The 17,903-nt window shown below is 45.5% G+C and overlaps 1 protein-coding gene across 3 annotated transcripts in view; it reads left to right on the forward strand.

Moving 5' to 3' along the window:
• The window catches only part of LOC139553329 (bromodomain adjacent to zinc finger domain protein 1A-like), a 47,333-nt gene that overhangs the window by 3,778 nt on the left and 25,652 nt on the right, over window positions 1-17,903 (forward strand). For all 3 annotated transcript variants that reach the window (XM_071365540.1, XM_071365542.1, XM_071365541.1), the window contains exons 4-16: window positions 3,021-3,161; window positions 3,376-3,474; window positions 3,660-3,747; window positions 3,919-4,053; window positions 4,324-4,396; window positions 6,164-6,309; window positions 6,439-6,534; window positions 14,177-14,315; window positions 14,513-14,659; window positions 14,849-14,944; window positions 15,509-15,733; window positions 15,856-16,224; window positions 16,431-17,021. In XM_071365540.1, the coding sequence (XP_071221641.1) occupies window positions 3,021-3,161; window positions 3,376-3,474; window positions 3,660-3,747; window positions 3,919-4,053; window positions 4,324-4,396; window positions 6,164-6,309; window positions 6,439-6,534; window positions 14,177-14,315; window positions 14,513-14,659; window positions 14,849-14,944; window positions 15,509-15,733; window positions 15,856-16,224; window positions 16,431-17,021 (2,345 nt within the window). The remainder of the gene's footprint in view (window positions 1-3,020; window positions 3,162-3,375; window positions 3,475-3,659; window positions 3,748-3,918; window positions 4,054-4,323; window positions 4,397-6,163; window positions 6,310-6,438; window positions 6,535-14,176; window positions 14,316-14,512; window positions 14,660-14,848; window positions 14,945-15,508; window positions 15,734-15,855; window positions 16,225-16,430; window positions 17,022-17,903) is intronic.

Below are 17,903 nucleotides of genomic sequence, written 5' to 3' on the forward strand. Positions count from 1 at the left end.
AATACGTGTGCTAATTTGTCATTTTTAGAAATGTTCAATGGTTGCCTGAAGAGGGCGCTCAACGAGCTCCTCATTGAACATCATTCTTTCTTTAAGTCACAACGTGAGAGTCAGAGAGTGGGCATAGTGAGTTGACTGTGAGCAGCTTGCCAGCGACAGTATATTTGAATAAGTAAGTCATCAAAAGTACTGTCAAGCAAGCAGCCCTGTCCTCAACGCATGCTCACTTGGTTAACGTTAGCAGGCTAGCTAACCAGCAATGTAGTTACGCTCTATTTAGCCAGCAAGGTAGTTAGCGTAGCTAGCTAGCAAGCAATCTGTGCTACTTATGTGTGACCCTGGACTGGCCAAAGTCTACACTGACTCATCCTTCATACAAACAATAGGCCCAGACAGTAACAGTATAATGCTAGTGGGCTTATTTAGTTGACGCAGATATTACCGTTCGGGCCATTGTGTTTTATTCATGATGAGAAGATTAGCTAAATTGGAAAGTGTGACTAAAACCAGTGCGGCAAGCATTTAACTTTAATGTTTTGTCATTTGTTTTGCCATTTGCAGTTGAAATGTATACCCAATACATTTTGTATTGAGTAAGTGTAATTTACATTATGGTTTAAGTAAGAACATTTTCGTAATTAACAGCTAGCGTGTTCTTGTCATAGCAGACAGTACATTGTGATCACAAGTCAGAGATAGAGAGAAGAGATGGAAATCCCATTGGGAAATTAAGGACCGTGTAATGCCGCACACAGCAGACGGTCGACCAATCGCGTTCACGTTGTCATGTTGCGTCATGCGGTTGCTAAGGTAATCGTCATGCAATCTCTTCTCAAAGTCATGGTATGAGTCGAAACCTGCTCATTTTCCTCTGTCGCGATTCCAGAGCTATACAATATGACAGAACAAGCTAATTATCTGACATTTCTGAAAATATTTGTAATGTTGTACTTGTTAACGAAATTCATGGTAATGTTGTGTTTTTGAGCTAGCGCCCCATTGACGCCCATACACTCCATGAAGAAGAGCTCTCCTTGTCAGAGTCGCCCAGAATGCACCGCGTGGTCCATTGACGATGCATTGGAAACGTACACAATGGGTGTTAATACGATTCCAATGACGTTTCCCATCTCCTCAAAAGTATCTCTGAACAACCTCTCCTTGCGAGATTACTATAGTGTTTCTATGGTACCCTAGTGGTTAGAGTGTTGGTCCAGTAACCGAAAGTTTGCGAGATCGAATCCCCGAGCTGACAAGGTAAAAATCTGTCGTTCTGCCCCTGAACAAGGCAGTTAACCCATTGTTCCTAGGCCGTCATTGTAAATAATAATTTGTTCTTAATTGACTTGCCTAGTTAAATAAAGGTGTAAAAAATATATATATATACTCCACACTGCCCTTTCCCACCTGGACAAAAGGAACACCTATGTGAGAATGCTATTCATTGACTACAGCTCAGCGTTCAACACCATAGTGCCCTCAAAGCTCATCACTAAGCTAAGGACCCTGAGACCTAACACCTCCCAATGCAACTGGATCCTGGACTTCCTTACGGGCCGCCCCCAGGTGGTAAGGGTAGGTAACAACACAACCGCCACGCTGATCCTCAACGCAGGGGCCCCTCAGGGGTGCGTGATCAGTCCCCTGCTGTACTCCCTGTTCACTCATGACTGCACGACTCCAACACCATCATTCATTTTGCAGATTTCACAATTGGTAGTCCTGATCACCAACAATGACGAGACTGCCTATAGGGAGGTCAGAGACCTGGCCGTGTGGTGCCAGGACAACAACCTCTCCCTCAATGTGATCAAGACAAAGGAGGTGATTGTGGACTAAAGGAAAAAGAGGACCGAGTACGCCTCATTCTCATCGACGGGGCTGCAGTGGAGTAGGTTGAGAGCTTCAAGTTCCTTGGTGTCCACATCACCAACAAACTAACATGGTCCAAGCACACCAAGACAGTTGTGAAGAGGCCCCGACGACAACACCTTTTCCCCCTCAGGAGACTGAAAAGATTTGGCATGGGTCCTCAGATCCTCAAAGTTCTACAGCTGCACCATCGAGAGCATCCTGACTGGTTGCATCGCTGCCTGGTATGGCAACTGCTCGGCCTCCGTCTGCAAGGCACTACAGAAGGTAGTGCGAACGGCCCAGTACATCACTGGGGCCAAGCTTCCTGCCATCCAGGTCCTCTATACCAGGCGGTGTCAGAGGAAGGCCCTAAAAGTTGTCGAAGACACTAGCCGCCCCAGACAGTGTTCTCTCTGCTACCGCGCGGCAAGCGCTACCGTAGCACCAAGTCTAGGTCCGAGAGGCTTCTAAACAGCTTCTACCCCCAAGCATAAGACTCCTGAACATCTAGTCAAATGGCTACCCAGACTATTTGCAGTGCCCCTCACCCCCTCTTTACACCACTGCTTCTCTCTGTTTTAATCTATGCATAGTCACTGCAATAACTACCTACATGTTCATACTACCTCAATTAACCGGTGCCCCCTCACATTGACTGTATCGGTACCCCCACTGTATATAGTCTCGCTATTGTGATTTTACTGCTGCTCCTTAATTACTTGTTACTTTTACCTCTTATTCCTATCTGTATTTTTTTAAACTGCATTGTTGGTTAGGGGCGTGTAAGTAAGCATTTCACTGTTGTATTTGGCGCATGTGAATAATACATTTTTATTTGAGGCTGTAATAGCTGTCAAAGGTTCTTCAACGAAGTACTGAGTAAAGGGTCTGAATATTTTTGTGTTATATTTTGAATATATGTTAAATTCAAAACAGGTTTTGCTTTGTCATTGTGGGGTGTTGTGTGTAGATTGGAGGGGAACTATCTATCTTATAATTAGACTAATGTAAATAAAATAAAAAAAGTCTGGGTCTGAATATGTGCTGTATATCGGTAATCAGTGACTTTTGCCTCCCCAAAAGCTGGTATCGGACCCAAAATTCCCATATTGGTTCGGCTCTACTGTTTTTCATTCCATAAAATGTGTTTGGGATCTTTCCTACAGGCAGCCGTGTGAAATCCTGGATGTACAGTCTCCCCACCATTCCAACAAGCCGGTCAATGGGCACGCCAAACTTCAGATGGACGGGGACTCCATAGTCATCAGTGACAGTGACGAGGATATCCCCAAATCAAAGGCCAATGGGTCAGTCCGTAAGATTCGCAATTCAAAGCTGCCTCTGAAATGTCACCCTATTCCCTATATAGTGCACTACTTCTGACCAGAGACCTCCGACCCTGGTCAAAAGTAGTGCACTATGTAGGGATTAGGGTGCCATTGTGAATGCACAGTCTTTATCTATGTCCATTTTGGCTTTGATTAAAAACCTTTTTTGACTCTTCTCCCCTTATGTCTAAAGGAAGAAGAAGAAATCTGTCAACCCTTCTGTGTTCAAGTACAAAGTGCAGCCCATCAAGGAAGGCAGTGAGGCCATATTCACAAAGGCTGGTCAGATGAGGTGAGTCGTGAGACTATTAACTACGTCCACTGACTGACCGACCATGCACTGTTACTATTGTGGTACACTTCACAATACATTTGCCTTCCTGCTAAGCAGCTTATATAGTTAATCGACAGTCAATCCCCTCCTTCTTTTTAAATATAACTAAGCGTTATACCTTCTCTCTTTCGCACTTATTTTAGCCGTAAGAAGAACACGTTTTCACGGGACAGATTAAAGTTGCTGCTCAAACAGCACTGTGAACCACAGAATGGAGTCATCATGCTCAAGGTATGATTTAACGCTGGAGTTTTAATGGAATGTCAGTTGGTGTTCCTTTTTAAGCAAAAACCATTTAAAACGTGGAGAACAGGATTGTCTTGTGTCACATTCATTTGAATCCAGTAGCTGTCATTTTTCTCCAGTGTTGCTAACTGTTTCTTGTTTGTGATTCACACTTAGGCATCAACTGTTTCTAAGTACAAGTTGGCAGAACAGCACTTCTCCCAGTTCTTCCCTGACGAGCCCCCTGTGTTTGTCTTTAGTCCCCCTCCTAAAGGGCGGGGCAAACCCAAGAATGTTTCTTCTCCTAGAGAGGTGAGGATTGGCAATGTCTTCATCCCAAATGGCCCTATGGGCGGGCCTTGGTCAAAAGTTCTGCACTGTATAGGGAATAGGGTGCCATTTGGTACACATGCCATATGTAGACCTGTTGTCAAGCATTACTCAGTGAAGATATAACCATTTTATTACATTGTAATGATAACTGTTATAATTTTTGGACTTGTCCAGTGGACTTGTTAGTAAAGACCTCTATGAATTGTAAATCGTCTCAAGACTCAATAGCATTTTCATAATTTCCTTTAGATGGAATGCAACTTACTGAAAGCAGCAGAGAAGCTTCGTCTGATGCAGCAGAAAGAGGAGATGATGGCTACGGGTGAGTCCAGTATATTATAGTAGATAATAGTTAGCATGTAAGTGCAAAAACTGGTGCACTGTTGTCATGTAAGTTCTAATGAGACCGTCCCAAGATATGTATGAATGATCCCACAATTTGGCTGCCATGCACACAGTGCATTCAGACCCCTTGACTTTTTCCACATTTTGTTACGTTACAGCTTTATTCTAAAATGTATTAAAAAAAAAAAAAAAAATCCCTCATCAATCTACTCACAATAACCCATAATGACAAAGCGAAGACAGGTTTTTAGACATTTTTGGTAATGTATTTAATATATATATTTAAAAAAAAATGTATTTATATAAGTATTCAGACCCTTTGCTATGAGACTCAAACTTGAGCTCAGTTGCACGCTGTTTCTATTGATCATCATTGAGATGTTTCTACAACTTGGTTGGAATCCACCTGTGGTAAATTCAATTGATTCGACATGATATGGAAAGGCACACCTGTGTTTTTAAGATCCCACAGTTGACAGTGCATGGCAAAGCACAACCAAGCCACGAGGTCGAAAGAATTGTCCATAGAGCTCCGAGACAGGATTGTGTCGAGGCACAGATCTGGGGAAGGGTACCAAAACATTTATGCAGCATTGAAGGTCCCCAAGAACAGTGGCCTCCATTTTTCTTAAATGGAAGAAGTTTGGAACCACCAAGACTCTTTCTAGAGCTGGCTGCCCAGTCAAACTCAGCAATCGGGGAGAAGGTCCTTGGTCAGGGAGTTGAACCTGATGGTCACTCTGACAGAGCTCCAGTGTTCCTCTGTGGAGATGGGAGAACCTTCCAGAAGGACAACCATCTCTACAGCACTCCACCAATTAGATCTTTATGGTAGAGTGGCCAAACAGAAGCCACTCATTAAAAGGCACATGACAGCCTGCTTGGAGTTTACTGAAAGGTACCTAAAGGACTCTGACAATGAGAAACAATATTCTCTGGTCTGATGAAACCAAGATTGAAGTATTTTGCCTGAATGCCAAGCGTCACATCTGGAGGTAACCTGGCACCATCCCTACGGTTAAGCATTGTGTTGGTAGCTTCATGCTGTGGGGATGTTTTTCAGCGGCAGGGACTAGGAAACTAGTCAGGATCGAGGGAAAGATAAATGGAGCAAATTTCAGAGGTCCTTGATGAAAACCTGCTCGAGAGCACTCAGGACATCAGACTGGGGTGAAGATTCACCTTCCAACAGGACAACGACCCTAAGCACACAGCCAAGACAACGCAGGAGTGGCTTCGGGACAAGTCTCTGAATGTCCTTGTGGCCCAGCCAGAGCCTGGACATGAACATCTCTGGAGTGATCTGAAAATAGCTGTGCAGCAACACTCCCCGTACAACCTGACAGAGCTTGAGAGGATCTGCAGAGAAGAATGGGAGACACTCCCCAAATACATGTTTGTAGCGTCATACCAAAGACTTGAGGCTGTAATCGCTGTCAAAGGTGCTTCAACAAAGTACTGAGTAAAGGGTCTGAATACTTATGTAAATGTGATATTTCCGTTTATTTTTTTATACATTTACAAAAACATCTAAACCTGTTTTTGCTTTGTCATTTTTGGGTGTTGTGTGTAGCTTGATTAGGGGGGAAAACCGATTTAATCTGTTTTAGAATAAGGCTAATGTAACAATGTCAAGGGTTCTGAATACTTTCCGAATGCGCTGTGTATCTATATATCCAGAATTGTCCAGAACCGTCACATTAAATCACTATGTTTTAGTTACCACAATATCTATTTTGTTCAGCACATGAAAAGGCCAAGCTGAAGAGGGAGAAAGAAGATAATCTGGAAGCCAAAAAGAAAGAGAAGGAGGACAAAGAAAAGAAGAGAGAAGAGATGAAGAAGATGTTTGAAGAGGAGAAGCAGAGGAGGAAAGTGGAGAAGGAAAAAGTGAGTTGATATGAGGAACTTATTTTTTTATCAATTTCATTGTTTAATTTACATTGGATTTGTACACCATACAACTTCTCATTTTACTTAATATAGATTATACTGTTTATCATTGTACCTGTATTGCAGGAGAGGGAGAAGCTGAAGGAGGAAAAGAAGCAATATGCAGAGCGACTGAAGATATGGAGCAAACCCAGAGAAGACTTGGAGTGTGAGGACCTGAAGGTGAGCAGCCCCAGAACTATCATCCTCCATAGTTGAAACATGTTTACTTTTTCTATTTAATACAATAAAGTTTTGTTTTCCTGGGCCCAGAGCTGTTTGTGCTGTGTATCCAGTTCATATGGTCAGTATGAGTTAGCTATACAGCAAAAAACGCACCTGGGACCAATGTTCCCTCAATTTTTCGGCACTGAGCAAATTTCAGCTCTGCTGAGCGCAAACTCAGAATTTTGTGCAACTTCCAGCGCGCCGTTACTGTGAACACTGAGGCTCTACCCGCTTTAAGTTAGTTTCAGACAGTGGTCAAGTAGGCTACTGTGGCAATTTGATCGTAATGTAGACCTACCAGAGTGGCCTACCTTCAAAAACAATGGAGAAATTTTTATTTTTATTTTTTTATTTTATTTCACCTTTATTTAACCAGGTAGGCTAGTTGAGAACAAGTTCTCATTTGCAACTGCGACCTGGCCAAGATAAAGCATAGCAGTGTGAACAGACAACACAGAGTTACACATGGAGTAAACAATAAACAAGTCAATAACATGGTAGAAAAAAAAGAGAATCTATATACAATGTGTGCAAAAGGCATGAGGTAGGCAATAAATCGAATAATTACAATTTAGCAGATTAACACTGGAGTGATAAATCATCAGATGATCATGTGCAAGAAGAGATACTGGTGTGCAAAAGAGCAGAAAAGTAAATAAATAAAAGCAGTATGGGGGGTGAGGTAGGTAAATTGGGTGGGTAGTTTACAGATGGACTATGTACAGCTGCAGCGATCGGTTAGCTGCTCGGATAGCAGATTTTTAAAGTTGTTGAGGGAGATAAAAGTCTCCAACTTCAGAGATTTTTGCAATTCGTTCCAGTCGCAGGCAGCAGAGAACTGGAAGGAAAGGCGTCCAAATGAGGTTTTGGCTTTAGGGATGATCAGTGAGATACACCTGCTGGAGCGCGTGTTGCGGGTGGGTGTAGCCATCGTGACCAGTGAACTGAGATAAGGCGGCACTTTACCTAGCATAGCCTTGTAGATGACCTGGAGCCAGTGGGTCTGACGACGAACATGTAGCGAGGGCCAGCCGACTAGGGCATACAGGTCGCAGTGGTGGGTCGTATAAGGTGCTTTAGTAACAAAACGAATGGCACTGTGATAAACTGCATCCAGTTTGCTGAGTAGAGTATTGGAAGCTATTTTGTAGATGACATCGCCGAAGTCGAGGATCGGTAGGATAGTCAGTTTTACTAGGGTAAGTTTGGCGGCGTGAGTGAAGGAGGCTTTGTTGCGGAATAGAAAGCCGATTCTTGCTTTGATTTTGGATTGGAGATGTTTGATATGAGTCTGGAAGGAGAGTTTGCAGTCTAGCCAGACACCTAGGTACTTATAGATGTCCACATATTCTAGGTCGGAACCGTCCAGGGTGGTGATGCTAGTCGGGCGTGCGGGTGCAGGCAGCGAACGGTTGAAAAGCATGCATTTGGTTTTTACTAGCGTTTAAGAGCAGTTGGAGGCCACGGAAGGAGTGTTGTATGGCATTGAAGCTCGTTTGGAGGTTAGATGGCACAGTGTCCAAGGAAGGGCCGGAAGTATATAGAATGGTGTCGTCTGCGTAGAGGTGGATCAGGGAATCGCCCGCAGCAAGAGCAACATCATTGATGTATACAGAGAAAAGAGTCGGCCCGAGAATTGAACCCTGTGGTACCCCCATAGAGACTGCCAGAGGACCGGACAGCATGCCTTCCGATTTGACGCACTGAACTCTGTCTGCAAAGTAGTTGGTGAACCAGGCAAGGCAGTCATTAGAAAAACCGAGGCTACTGAGTCTGCCGATAAGAATATGGTGATTGACAGAGTCGAAAGCCTTGGCCAGGTCGATGAAGACGGCTGCACAGTAATGTCTTTTATCGATGGCGGTTATGATATCGTTTAGTACCTTGAGCGTGGCTGAGGTGCACCCATGACCGGCTCGGAAACCGGATTGCACAGCGGAGAAGGTACGGTGGGATTCGAGATGGTCAGTGATCTGTTTGTTGACTTGGCTTTCGAAGACCTTAGATAGGCAGGGCAGGATGGATATAGGTCTGTAACAGTTTGGGTCCAGGGTGTCTCCCCCTTTGAAGAGGGGGATGACCGCGGCAGCTTTCCAATCCTTGGGGATCTCAGATGATACGAAGGAGAGGTTAAACAGGCTGGTGATAGGGGGTGCGACAATGGCGGCGGACAGTTTCAGAAATAGGGGGTCCAGATTGTCAAGCCCAGCTGATTTGTATGGGTCCAGGTTTTCCAGCTCTTTCAGAACATCTGCTATCTGGATTTGGGTAAAGGAGAAGCTGGGGAGGCTTGGGCGAGTAGCAGCGGGGGGGGCGGGGCTGTTGGCCAAGGTTGGAGTCGCCAGGAGGAAGGCATGGCCAGCCATTGAGAAATGCTTGTTGAAGTCTTCGATTATCACGGATTTATCGGTGGTGACCGTGTTACCTAGCCTCAGTGCAGTGGGCAGCTGGGAGGAGGTGCTCTTGTTCTCCATGGACTTTACAGTATCCCAGAACTTTTTGGAGTTAGAGCTACAGGATGCAAATTTCTGCTTGAAAAAGCTGGCCTTTGCTTTCCTGACTGACTGCGTGTATTGGTTCCTGACTTCCCTGAACAGTTGCATATCGCGGGGGCTCTTCGATGCTATTGCAGTTCGCCACAGGATGTTTTTGTGCTGGTCGAGGGCAGTCAGGTCTGGAGTGAACCAAGGGCTATATCTGTTCTTGGTTCTGCATTTTTTGAACGGAGCATGCTTGTCTAATATGGTGAGGAAGTAACATTTAAAGAATGACCAGGCATCCTCAACTGACGGGATGAGGTCAATATCCTTCCAGGGTACCCGGGCCAGGTCGATTAGAAAGGCCTGCTCGCAGAAGTGTTTTAGGGAGCGTTTGACTGTGATGAGGGGTGGTCGTTTGACCGCGGACCCGTGGCGGATACAGGCAATGAGGCAGTGATCGCTGAGATCTTGATTGAAGACAGCAGAGGTGTATTTGGAGGGCAGGTTGGTCAGGATAATGTCTATTAGGGTGCCCATGTTTACGGATTTAGGGTTGTACCTGGTGGGTTCCTTGATGATTTGTGTGAGATTGAGGGCATCAAGCTTGGATTGTAGGACTGCCGGGGTGTTAAGCATATCCCAGTTTAGGTCACCTAACAGAACAAACTCTGAAGCTAGATGGGGAGCGATCAATTCACAGATGGTGTCCAGGGCACAGCTGGGAGCTGAGGGGGGTCGGTAGCAGGCGGCAACAGTGAGAGACTTATTTCTGGAGAGATTAATTTTTAAAATTAGAAGTTCGAACTGTTTGGGCATAGACCTGGAAAGTATGACAGAACTTTGCAGGCTATCTCTGCAGTAGATTGCAACTCCTCCCCCTTTGGCAGTTCTATCTTGACGGAAAGTGTTATAGTTGGGTATGGAAATCTCAGAATTTTTGGTGGCCTTCCTAAGCCAGGATTCGGACACGGCAAGGACATCAGGGTTGGCAGAGTGTGCTAAAGCGGTGAGTAAGGCAAACTTAGGGAGGAGGCTTCTGATGTTGACATGCATGAGGCCAAGGCTTTTTCGATCACAGAAGTCAACAAATGAGGGTGACTGGGGACATGCAGGGCCTGGGTTTACCTCCACATCACCCGAGGAACAGAGGAGTAGTAGGATGAGGGTGCGGCTAAAGGCTATCAAAACTGGTCGCCTAGAGCGTTGGGGACAAAGAATAAAAGGAGCAGATTTATGGGCGTGGTAGAATAGATTCTGGGCATAATGTGCAGACAGGGGTATGGTGGGGCGTGGGTACAGCGGAGGCAAGCCCAGGCACTGGGTGATGATAAGAGAGGTTGTATCTCTGGACATGCTGGTCTCAATGGGTGAGGTCACCGCATGTGTGGGGGGTGGGACCAAGGAGGTATCAGAGGTACGGAGAGTGGAACTACAGGGTCCATTGCAAACCAAAACAATGATAATGATAGCTAGCCTGAACAACAGTATGCAAGGCATATTGATATTTGAGAGAGACATACAATAAGGCATAAAGTGATTGCAGGTCTTGATTGGGAGAGCTAGCTAAAACAACAGGTAAGATAACAGCAGCAATAACAGGGTGCTAGTCTAACACAGCAACAACAGGTAAAAATGGCGACGACTAGGCAGAGAGGGTCGGATTAACTACACACAGATCCTGAGTTAAAGCACAGAGCCGACAGATAAAACACAAATAAACAGAATGGAGTACCGTGAATTAATGGACAGTCAAGCATGCATCAGCTATGTAGCCAAGTGATCATAGTGTCCAGGGGGCAGCCGTAGATGGAGCAGGGAGGCCTCCACTAAGCTAGCACGCGGCGTTTAAAGTTAGTAGCCCGGGGGGTGGTCGGCTCAGACGGAGGGGGTCTGCTCAGACGTGGTCGTGTCGACAGAGAATCCAAGCCAGATGGCGATGGCGAAAGAGAGGTTGTGAATTGTAGAATTGTGTTTGCTAACTGGTGCTAGCTTCGTGGCAGTGGCGCTAGGTGCGCTAGCTGCAAGCTAGCTGTGAGGATCAGAAGTAGTGGCTCAGGGGTTACGGCAGGAATCTGGCGTTGTTGTCGAGAGACAGTCCGATGCTGGTAAATTGGTGAGTAATATCCAGGCTAATAACAGGGCTGGTGTCTGTGCAGAAGGTAAAAGCTACTAGCAGCGGCAAAAAAAATGGCTAAATTAGCTTGTAGCTGGTATTGTAGCCCAAGAATTCGCTGGTAGACCTCTTCAGCTAGCCGGCAGATGGGCCTAGCTCGAGGCTAGCTCAAGGCTAACTGGTGCTTGCTTCGGGACAGAGGTGTTAGCCAGTAGTAGCCACTCGGTTGCAGCTAGCTAGCTGTGATGATACGGTGTAATTGTCCAGAGCTTGCGTCAGGAATCCGGTGATGTGGTAGAGAAAAAGCAGTCCTATATGCTCTGGGTTGATATCGCGCTTGCGGACTGGCAGGTATTGGCCCGGTATTGAAGCTGGCTGTGTCCGAGTTGAGGGTGAAGACCGCAGCAGTGGCTAACTGACTACTAGCTAGTAGCTTGTTATCTGGCTAGCTTCTGATTGGGGTTACGGTTCTAAAGTATAAAAAAATAGCAGGTCCGTACCACATTGGGTGAGGCGGAATGTAGGAATGTATATTCAGTTCCTAGATGGAAAGTGAAATTAAAATATATACGAAATGTATACGAAAAATACGAAGACTATTTACACGGGACAGGACAAGACAAAGAAACGTCTGACTGCTACGCCATCTTGGATTACAAAATGCATCCCATAACATTTTAACATGGAAATAGCTGTTCTATCAGTCAGCCTACAGTAGCAGCCAATGTGTGGTGTTCAATGTAGGCCTACATTCCATGAGACTTTTGAACAAAACATGCAGGGCTTGACCTGCTTATCCACTTGTCCTTCAGACAAGCAGGTGACAATGTTTTATGTAAGAAACTACTTTACAAAATACAATGCATTATTACAGAGAATCAGACTAATTATGCTACCCTTTGCATATTGGTCACTTGGCTTATTCAAGCCTGTCTCAAAATACAATACTGCCCCTTTAAGACAAAAAGCTCTTTACCTGACTCGCTTTTCCAAGACTGCTAGAAATGTACATGTTTTGTGCTCTTGTAGGAAGCAATCACTCCCCCCATTGCTGACTACAACAGATATATAACTGGGCTAAGAAGTCACTAACTAGCAAAGGATATGAACAAATGTGCACGTGACTACTCTCGCTTTGATCTCAAACCAAGCGCATCTACTGACCACTCATGCTTTAAACACAGTCCAGTTGAAATTGCTTGTTAGAATCCTATGGGTTAGTAGCTTCATCCCCGTAGCACGCGCACACACACACAAACACCAATTGATTAATGGACTGCTGAATGTACACTACCGTTCAAAGGTTTGGGGTCACTTAGAAATGTCCTTGTTTTTGAAAGGAAAACACTTTTTATTTTCATTTACAATAACATCATTGATCAGACTTACAGTGTAGACATTGTTAATGTTGTAAATGACTATTGTAGCTGGAAACAGCTGATTTCAAATGGAATATCTACATAGGCGTACAGAGGCCCATTATCAGTAACCATCACTCCCTTGTTCCAAAGGCACGTTGTGTTAGCTAATATGTTTATTGTTTTAAAAGGCTAGAAAACCCTTGTTGAAAAGTTGAAAACTGTTGTTCTGATTTTAAAGAAGCAATAAAACTGACCTTCTTTAGACTAGTTGAGTATCTGGAGCATCAGCATTTGTGGGTTCGATTTCAGGCTCAAAATGAACAGAAACAACTACCTTCTGAAATTCGTCAGTCTATTCTTGTTCTGTGAAATGAAGGCTATTCCATGCGAGAAATTGTCAAGAAACTGAAGATCTTGTACACCGCTGTGTACTACTCCCTTCACAGAACAGCTCAAACTGGCTCTAACCAGAATAGAAAGAGGAGTGGGAGGCCCCAGTGCACAACTGAGGAAGAGGACAAGTTCATTAGTGTCTAGTTTGAGAAAACAGACGCCTCACAAGTCCTCAACTGGCAGCTTCATTAAATAATACCCGCAAAACACCATTCTCAACATCAACAGTGAAGAGGCCACTCTGGGATGCTGGCCTTCTAGGCAGAGTTCCTCTGTCCAGTGTCTGTGTTATTTTGCCCATCTTAATCTTTTCTTTTTGTTGGCCAGTCTGAGATATGGCTTTTTCTTTGCAACTCTGCCTAGAAGGCCAGCATCCCGGAGTCATCTCTTCACTGAGAGGTCTGGCTGTAATGAAGAGATTCTCAGCTCTTTTTTTTTCTCTTCTCTGCTCCAAAAAGCAATTGCTGCAGGCTCTAGTTTTGTCTAATCTTGATTATTGTCCAGGCGTGTGGTCCAGTGCTGCAAGGAAAGACTTAGTTAAGCTGCAGCTGGCCCAGAATAGAGCGGCACGTTTTGCTCTTCATTGTAATCTGAGGGCTGATTATAAATACCTGGTTTCAAGAAACAGATAAAGCAACACCTGTTTTGTGTTGACCCCAGGAAGAGTAGCTGCTGCTTTTGCAACGGCTAATGGGGATCCTAATAAAATACCAATACCAAATGGCAATAGTCTATTTGCATATAGGCCTACTACAGCTCTGATTGGTTATGCCGCACCGGTCTGTGTAGAGTACAGGCTGAGTCTTGCATGTCATTGCAATAGAATCCTACTCTGACTCGTTCTGCCTACAATAATGTCTTGCGCAGTTAGTTTTGCATACTAAGTACTGTACGTTGCATAAAAAGTGGCTAATATTGCACCGATTCAATCACAATTCCCACAGTAAAGAGACTGAGTTTTCCCCGTTAGTTAACATTGTCAATCTCGTGCTTTTCTGCGCGGGATGATATTTATTCTGCATGGCAGTCCCGGGGAGCTACGCACACTGCTTAGAGGGAACATTTTCTGGGGCCATGCTAGTTTTTAGGGGGTTGGGACACATTGTCCTAAATGTTATCTCTAAATTGGTATATAGGATTGACTGAATGGTATAACCATTATTGTTAAATGACTTGTTCTCAATGAATTACTAGTTAAGTAAAGAATATTTAGGCTTCTGACTCACTCTCCTTTATGGCTTCATGTCCAGAATCTCCCAGCCCCAGTCCCAGTGAAGACCCGTCTGCATGCAGAGCTATTTGGAGACGCCCTCATGGTACTGGAATTCCTCAAAGCTTTCGGAGAGCTCTTTGACCTGAAGGATGAGTTTCCAGAAGGCATCACACTCGGTGAGAAACACTGGCAAAACGTTGTATTTTTACAATCACTGGTCCTGCACCTTTTAGTTTTATCACCCATGTTTGCTTTTTGAGTATAGTTTGTCATTGCTTGTGTGAAAGTACGCTGGTACAGCGACCGTCTGGTTGTGTGTGTTTGCGTGTGTGAAGAGTTTTCTGACTGTGGGGCCCTTGTCTCTGTGTTCCAGAGGTGCTGGAGGAGGCCCTGGTAGGGTCGGACCCTGAGGGGCCGCTGTGTGAGCTGCTCTTCTTCTTCCTGTCGGCCATATTCCAGGCCCTGGCTGAGGAGCAGGAGGAGGTGGCCCGCGACCAGGTGGCGGAGGCGGACGCCAAAGGTAGGGATAGAGACGGGCCTCGACAACGCTTGTTTAGTATCAACTAGTAAACCCATTGTGATTGGTCACCAAAAAGACTTTGGATGTTATCAATAGTGACATTTCATCCAGGATGTAGGATTGACTGACATTTAGCATCATGGTGAAATCTTAGTTTTCATTGAGGTAAATCATCTTCCTTTTTGGCAGATCTGAGTGAGGCCCTGGATGATGATGCGGACCCCACCCAGTCAGCCATCAGTGCTGTGGCTTCTCTGGCTGCTGCCTGGCCTCAGCTGCACCAAGGTGAGAGAAGGACAACAGTCTTTAATATAGTCAATGTTCATATACAACTATTTGTGCATTTGTTTCTTTTGTACTGAGAGCCTGACTCTACTGCAGTGGCTCCCAAACTGGGGCGTGCTCCCTGGGGGGGGGGGGGGGACTGTCTGGCTTTAAACTTACTCTTGAAAGTTGTAATAGTAGAATGCAGAAGGTGCAATTTCTCAGTTGGGTTGTGTATCAGTTCCTCTTGTCTTAGAGCTATTTATAACTTGTCAGAAATGTCCAGATCAACTAGCCCATGTCAGCTACCGTTTTAGAATTTTATGTATTGCATGAAAATAAGCTTGAAACCTGCAAAATTCTCTCCACCAACAACAGTTTGTTATGAAACGTGTTTATGCCCATAGAAATAGACGTGGCGCGCGCAGGATGTTTCCCAATGCTGTGAGGGGGGGGGGCGAGTGATAAAGTTTGGGAACCCCTGCTCTACTGCACATGACTCGGTTTCCATAGGATGCAGTCTTTAACTACATACAGTAGTATAAACAATAACTATACAGTACATGACTCTGTTGGTGTCTGTAGGCTGCAGTCTGAAGCAGTTGGACCTGGACAGCTGTACTCTGTCCGAGATACTGAGGCTGCACATCCTGGCATCGGGGGCCGACTGTAACTCCGCAAACTCCAAGTTCCGCTACCAGAAACAGGGAGGCTTCGGCTCTACAGACGACCCCTGTGTTGAGCTGAGACTGGCCAACCCGGCTCTGATCAAGAGGCTTTCCTGCACTGCTGTCTATGACCTGCTGCCAGGTGAGACTGAGAGACACACACCGATTGAAGCCAAATGACTTGGGGTAACACTGGAGTGATCGTACAGGATTAACGCCTTGAGTGTAGCATGAGTTTAATGGATCTGTGGTGTTCTGTCCCAGGTGAGAAGCTGAAGATCCTCCATGCGTTGTGTGGTAAGCTGCTGACGCTGGTGTCTACCAGGGACTTCATAGAGGACAGTGCTGACGAGCAGAGACAGGCCAAGCAGGAGCTCAGGGAACTGAAGGCTGAGCAGCACCGCAGAGAGAGGGAGGAGGCTGCCTTCAGAGTCCGCAAGAGGAAGGAGGAGAAGTTGAAAGAACAGGAGATGAAACTGAAAGAGCTGAAAGAGAAACATGAGAAGCTGATGGAAGACGAAGGAAGAAATGGCTACATGAAGACTGAAGAGATGAACACCAGCACCGAGAGCCATGGGGAAGAGAAGACCGAGGATGAAGAGGAGCAGACAACCAACAGCAAGACTAAGAAGCGTAAGTAATAGCCTTCAGTCCTCTAAGGCTTTCACGTAGTGTGACTCGATCAATTGTTGTGGTGAACAGTAAACTGAATGCAAATGTTTTGGAACTGGAATGTTCAACATAGTTCTGTGGTCCAGGTCTGTATGCGGTTAACTATTTTCCCCTCTGGTTAGTCTCATTATTGCCATTCTAACATAGACATTTGATTTCACCCATAGAGAAAGAGTGCAATCCCAAGGAGAAGCAGCCTAAAGACGAGCCTAAAGAGGTGAGCCCAGGCCTGAGCCCAGAGGAGCTTGCTCAGCAGCAGCAGAGGGAGAAGGAGCTCCAGGAGAGGATTCAGAAGGCTGCAGCCTGCACCTATATCCTCCCCCTGGGGCGCGACCGCCTCTACCGCCGCTACTGGCTCTTCCCCTCCACACCAGCCCTCTTCGTGGAGGACGACTACTTCGGCTTGACGGAGGACATGCTGGAACCCCAGGAACCGACCCAGGAGCCAGCCGAGGGGATGGAGGTGTCTCTGAACGAGGCCAGAGAACCAGAGGACCTTTCCCAGACAGGCTGTACTCCAGGCCCTGTCTCCAAACCTGTCCTCCCAGCCCCCGTCCAGAGCAGCTCTGCTCCCCCAGTGAACCGTCCTAACCACTGGGCCTTCTACAGCAGTCCCCAGGAGGTGGAAATGCTGATTGAGGCCCTGAACCCACGGGGCCACAGGGAGAGCAGCTTGAAGGAGGCCCTGGTGCAGGAGAAAGAACGTATTGCGCAGCTCCTCGGTACCGCTGCAGCAGCTGATCGCTACCACCGCACAGGTACTGACTACTGCAGTCTACCAGACTATAGAGGAGAGGCCTCTGGCTATAGCAACTTGATCCAAATGGCCAATCTCTTTCTAACATCAACAGGGCTGCGTTTACACAGGCAGCCCAATTTTGATATTTTTTCCCCCTAATGTTTCTTTTGATCAATCAGATCTGCAAAAGATCTGATGTGATTGGTCTAAAGACCAATTAAGCCTTCACACTGTAGGCCTTCATGATCAAATCAGTTTTGTTTTTCAAATCTGTTTTGGAATACCGACTGGCCAAACGGCAAGTTACAAGTGACCAAATCAGACTTGTCTTCAGACCGCAGTCATTGGCTGACATGGCTACGGTAGTTGTCATAGTGATGACAGGTGTGTGTGCAGTGGTGCTTCTGCTTCCTATCCCTCAGGAGTTATGTAGCAAGTTAAAGTGACAATGCTTCCCAGTTGCTTAGAATGTTCAAAATCCTAGTGTAAGAACACTTTTTTAAAGCCTCAAAGGATAAGATGATCCAGCTTTCAAAATTACTCCTTTTAGGCTAGCCACAGCAGTCAAGTAGCTGTTTAGCTTTCTGGCAATTAGTAAGCTAGTTAGCTACCACATGTTCTTCTCATATTGTCAACAGAGTAGCTAGCAAGGCCAGTCGCTTTTCCAGGAATCTTTATATCTGATTTTTAAACCACCTAAGAAGGTGGTTAGAAATGTAGCTTGAAATATCAGATTCTATGTCCTTTTTGGCTGTTCAGACTGAATGAAAAAGAACTGTTTCGAATCGGATATGCAAAAAATTGGGATTTGAGTCACTTCAAACTGCCAATGTGAACAATGCTTTAGTTGGAAAAATATCAGAATTGGGCTGCCTGTGTAAACACAGCCCAGTTGTCACTG

Source organism: Salvelinus alpinus, chromosome 25 (assembly GCF_045679555.1).
Source record: "Salvelinus alpinus chromosome 25, SLU_Salpinus.1, whole genome shotgun sequence".
In the NCBI taxonomy this organism is placed as follows: Eukaryota; Metazoa; Chordata; class Actinopteri; order Salmoniformes; family Salmonidae; genus Salvelinus; species Salvelinus alpinus.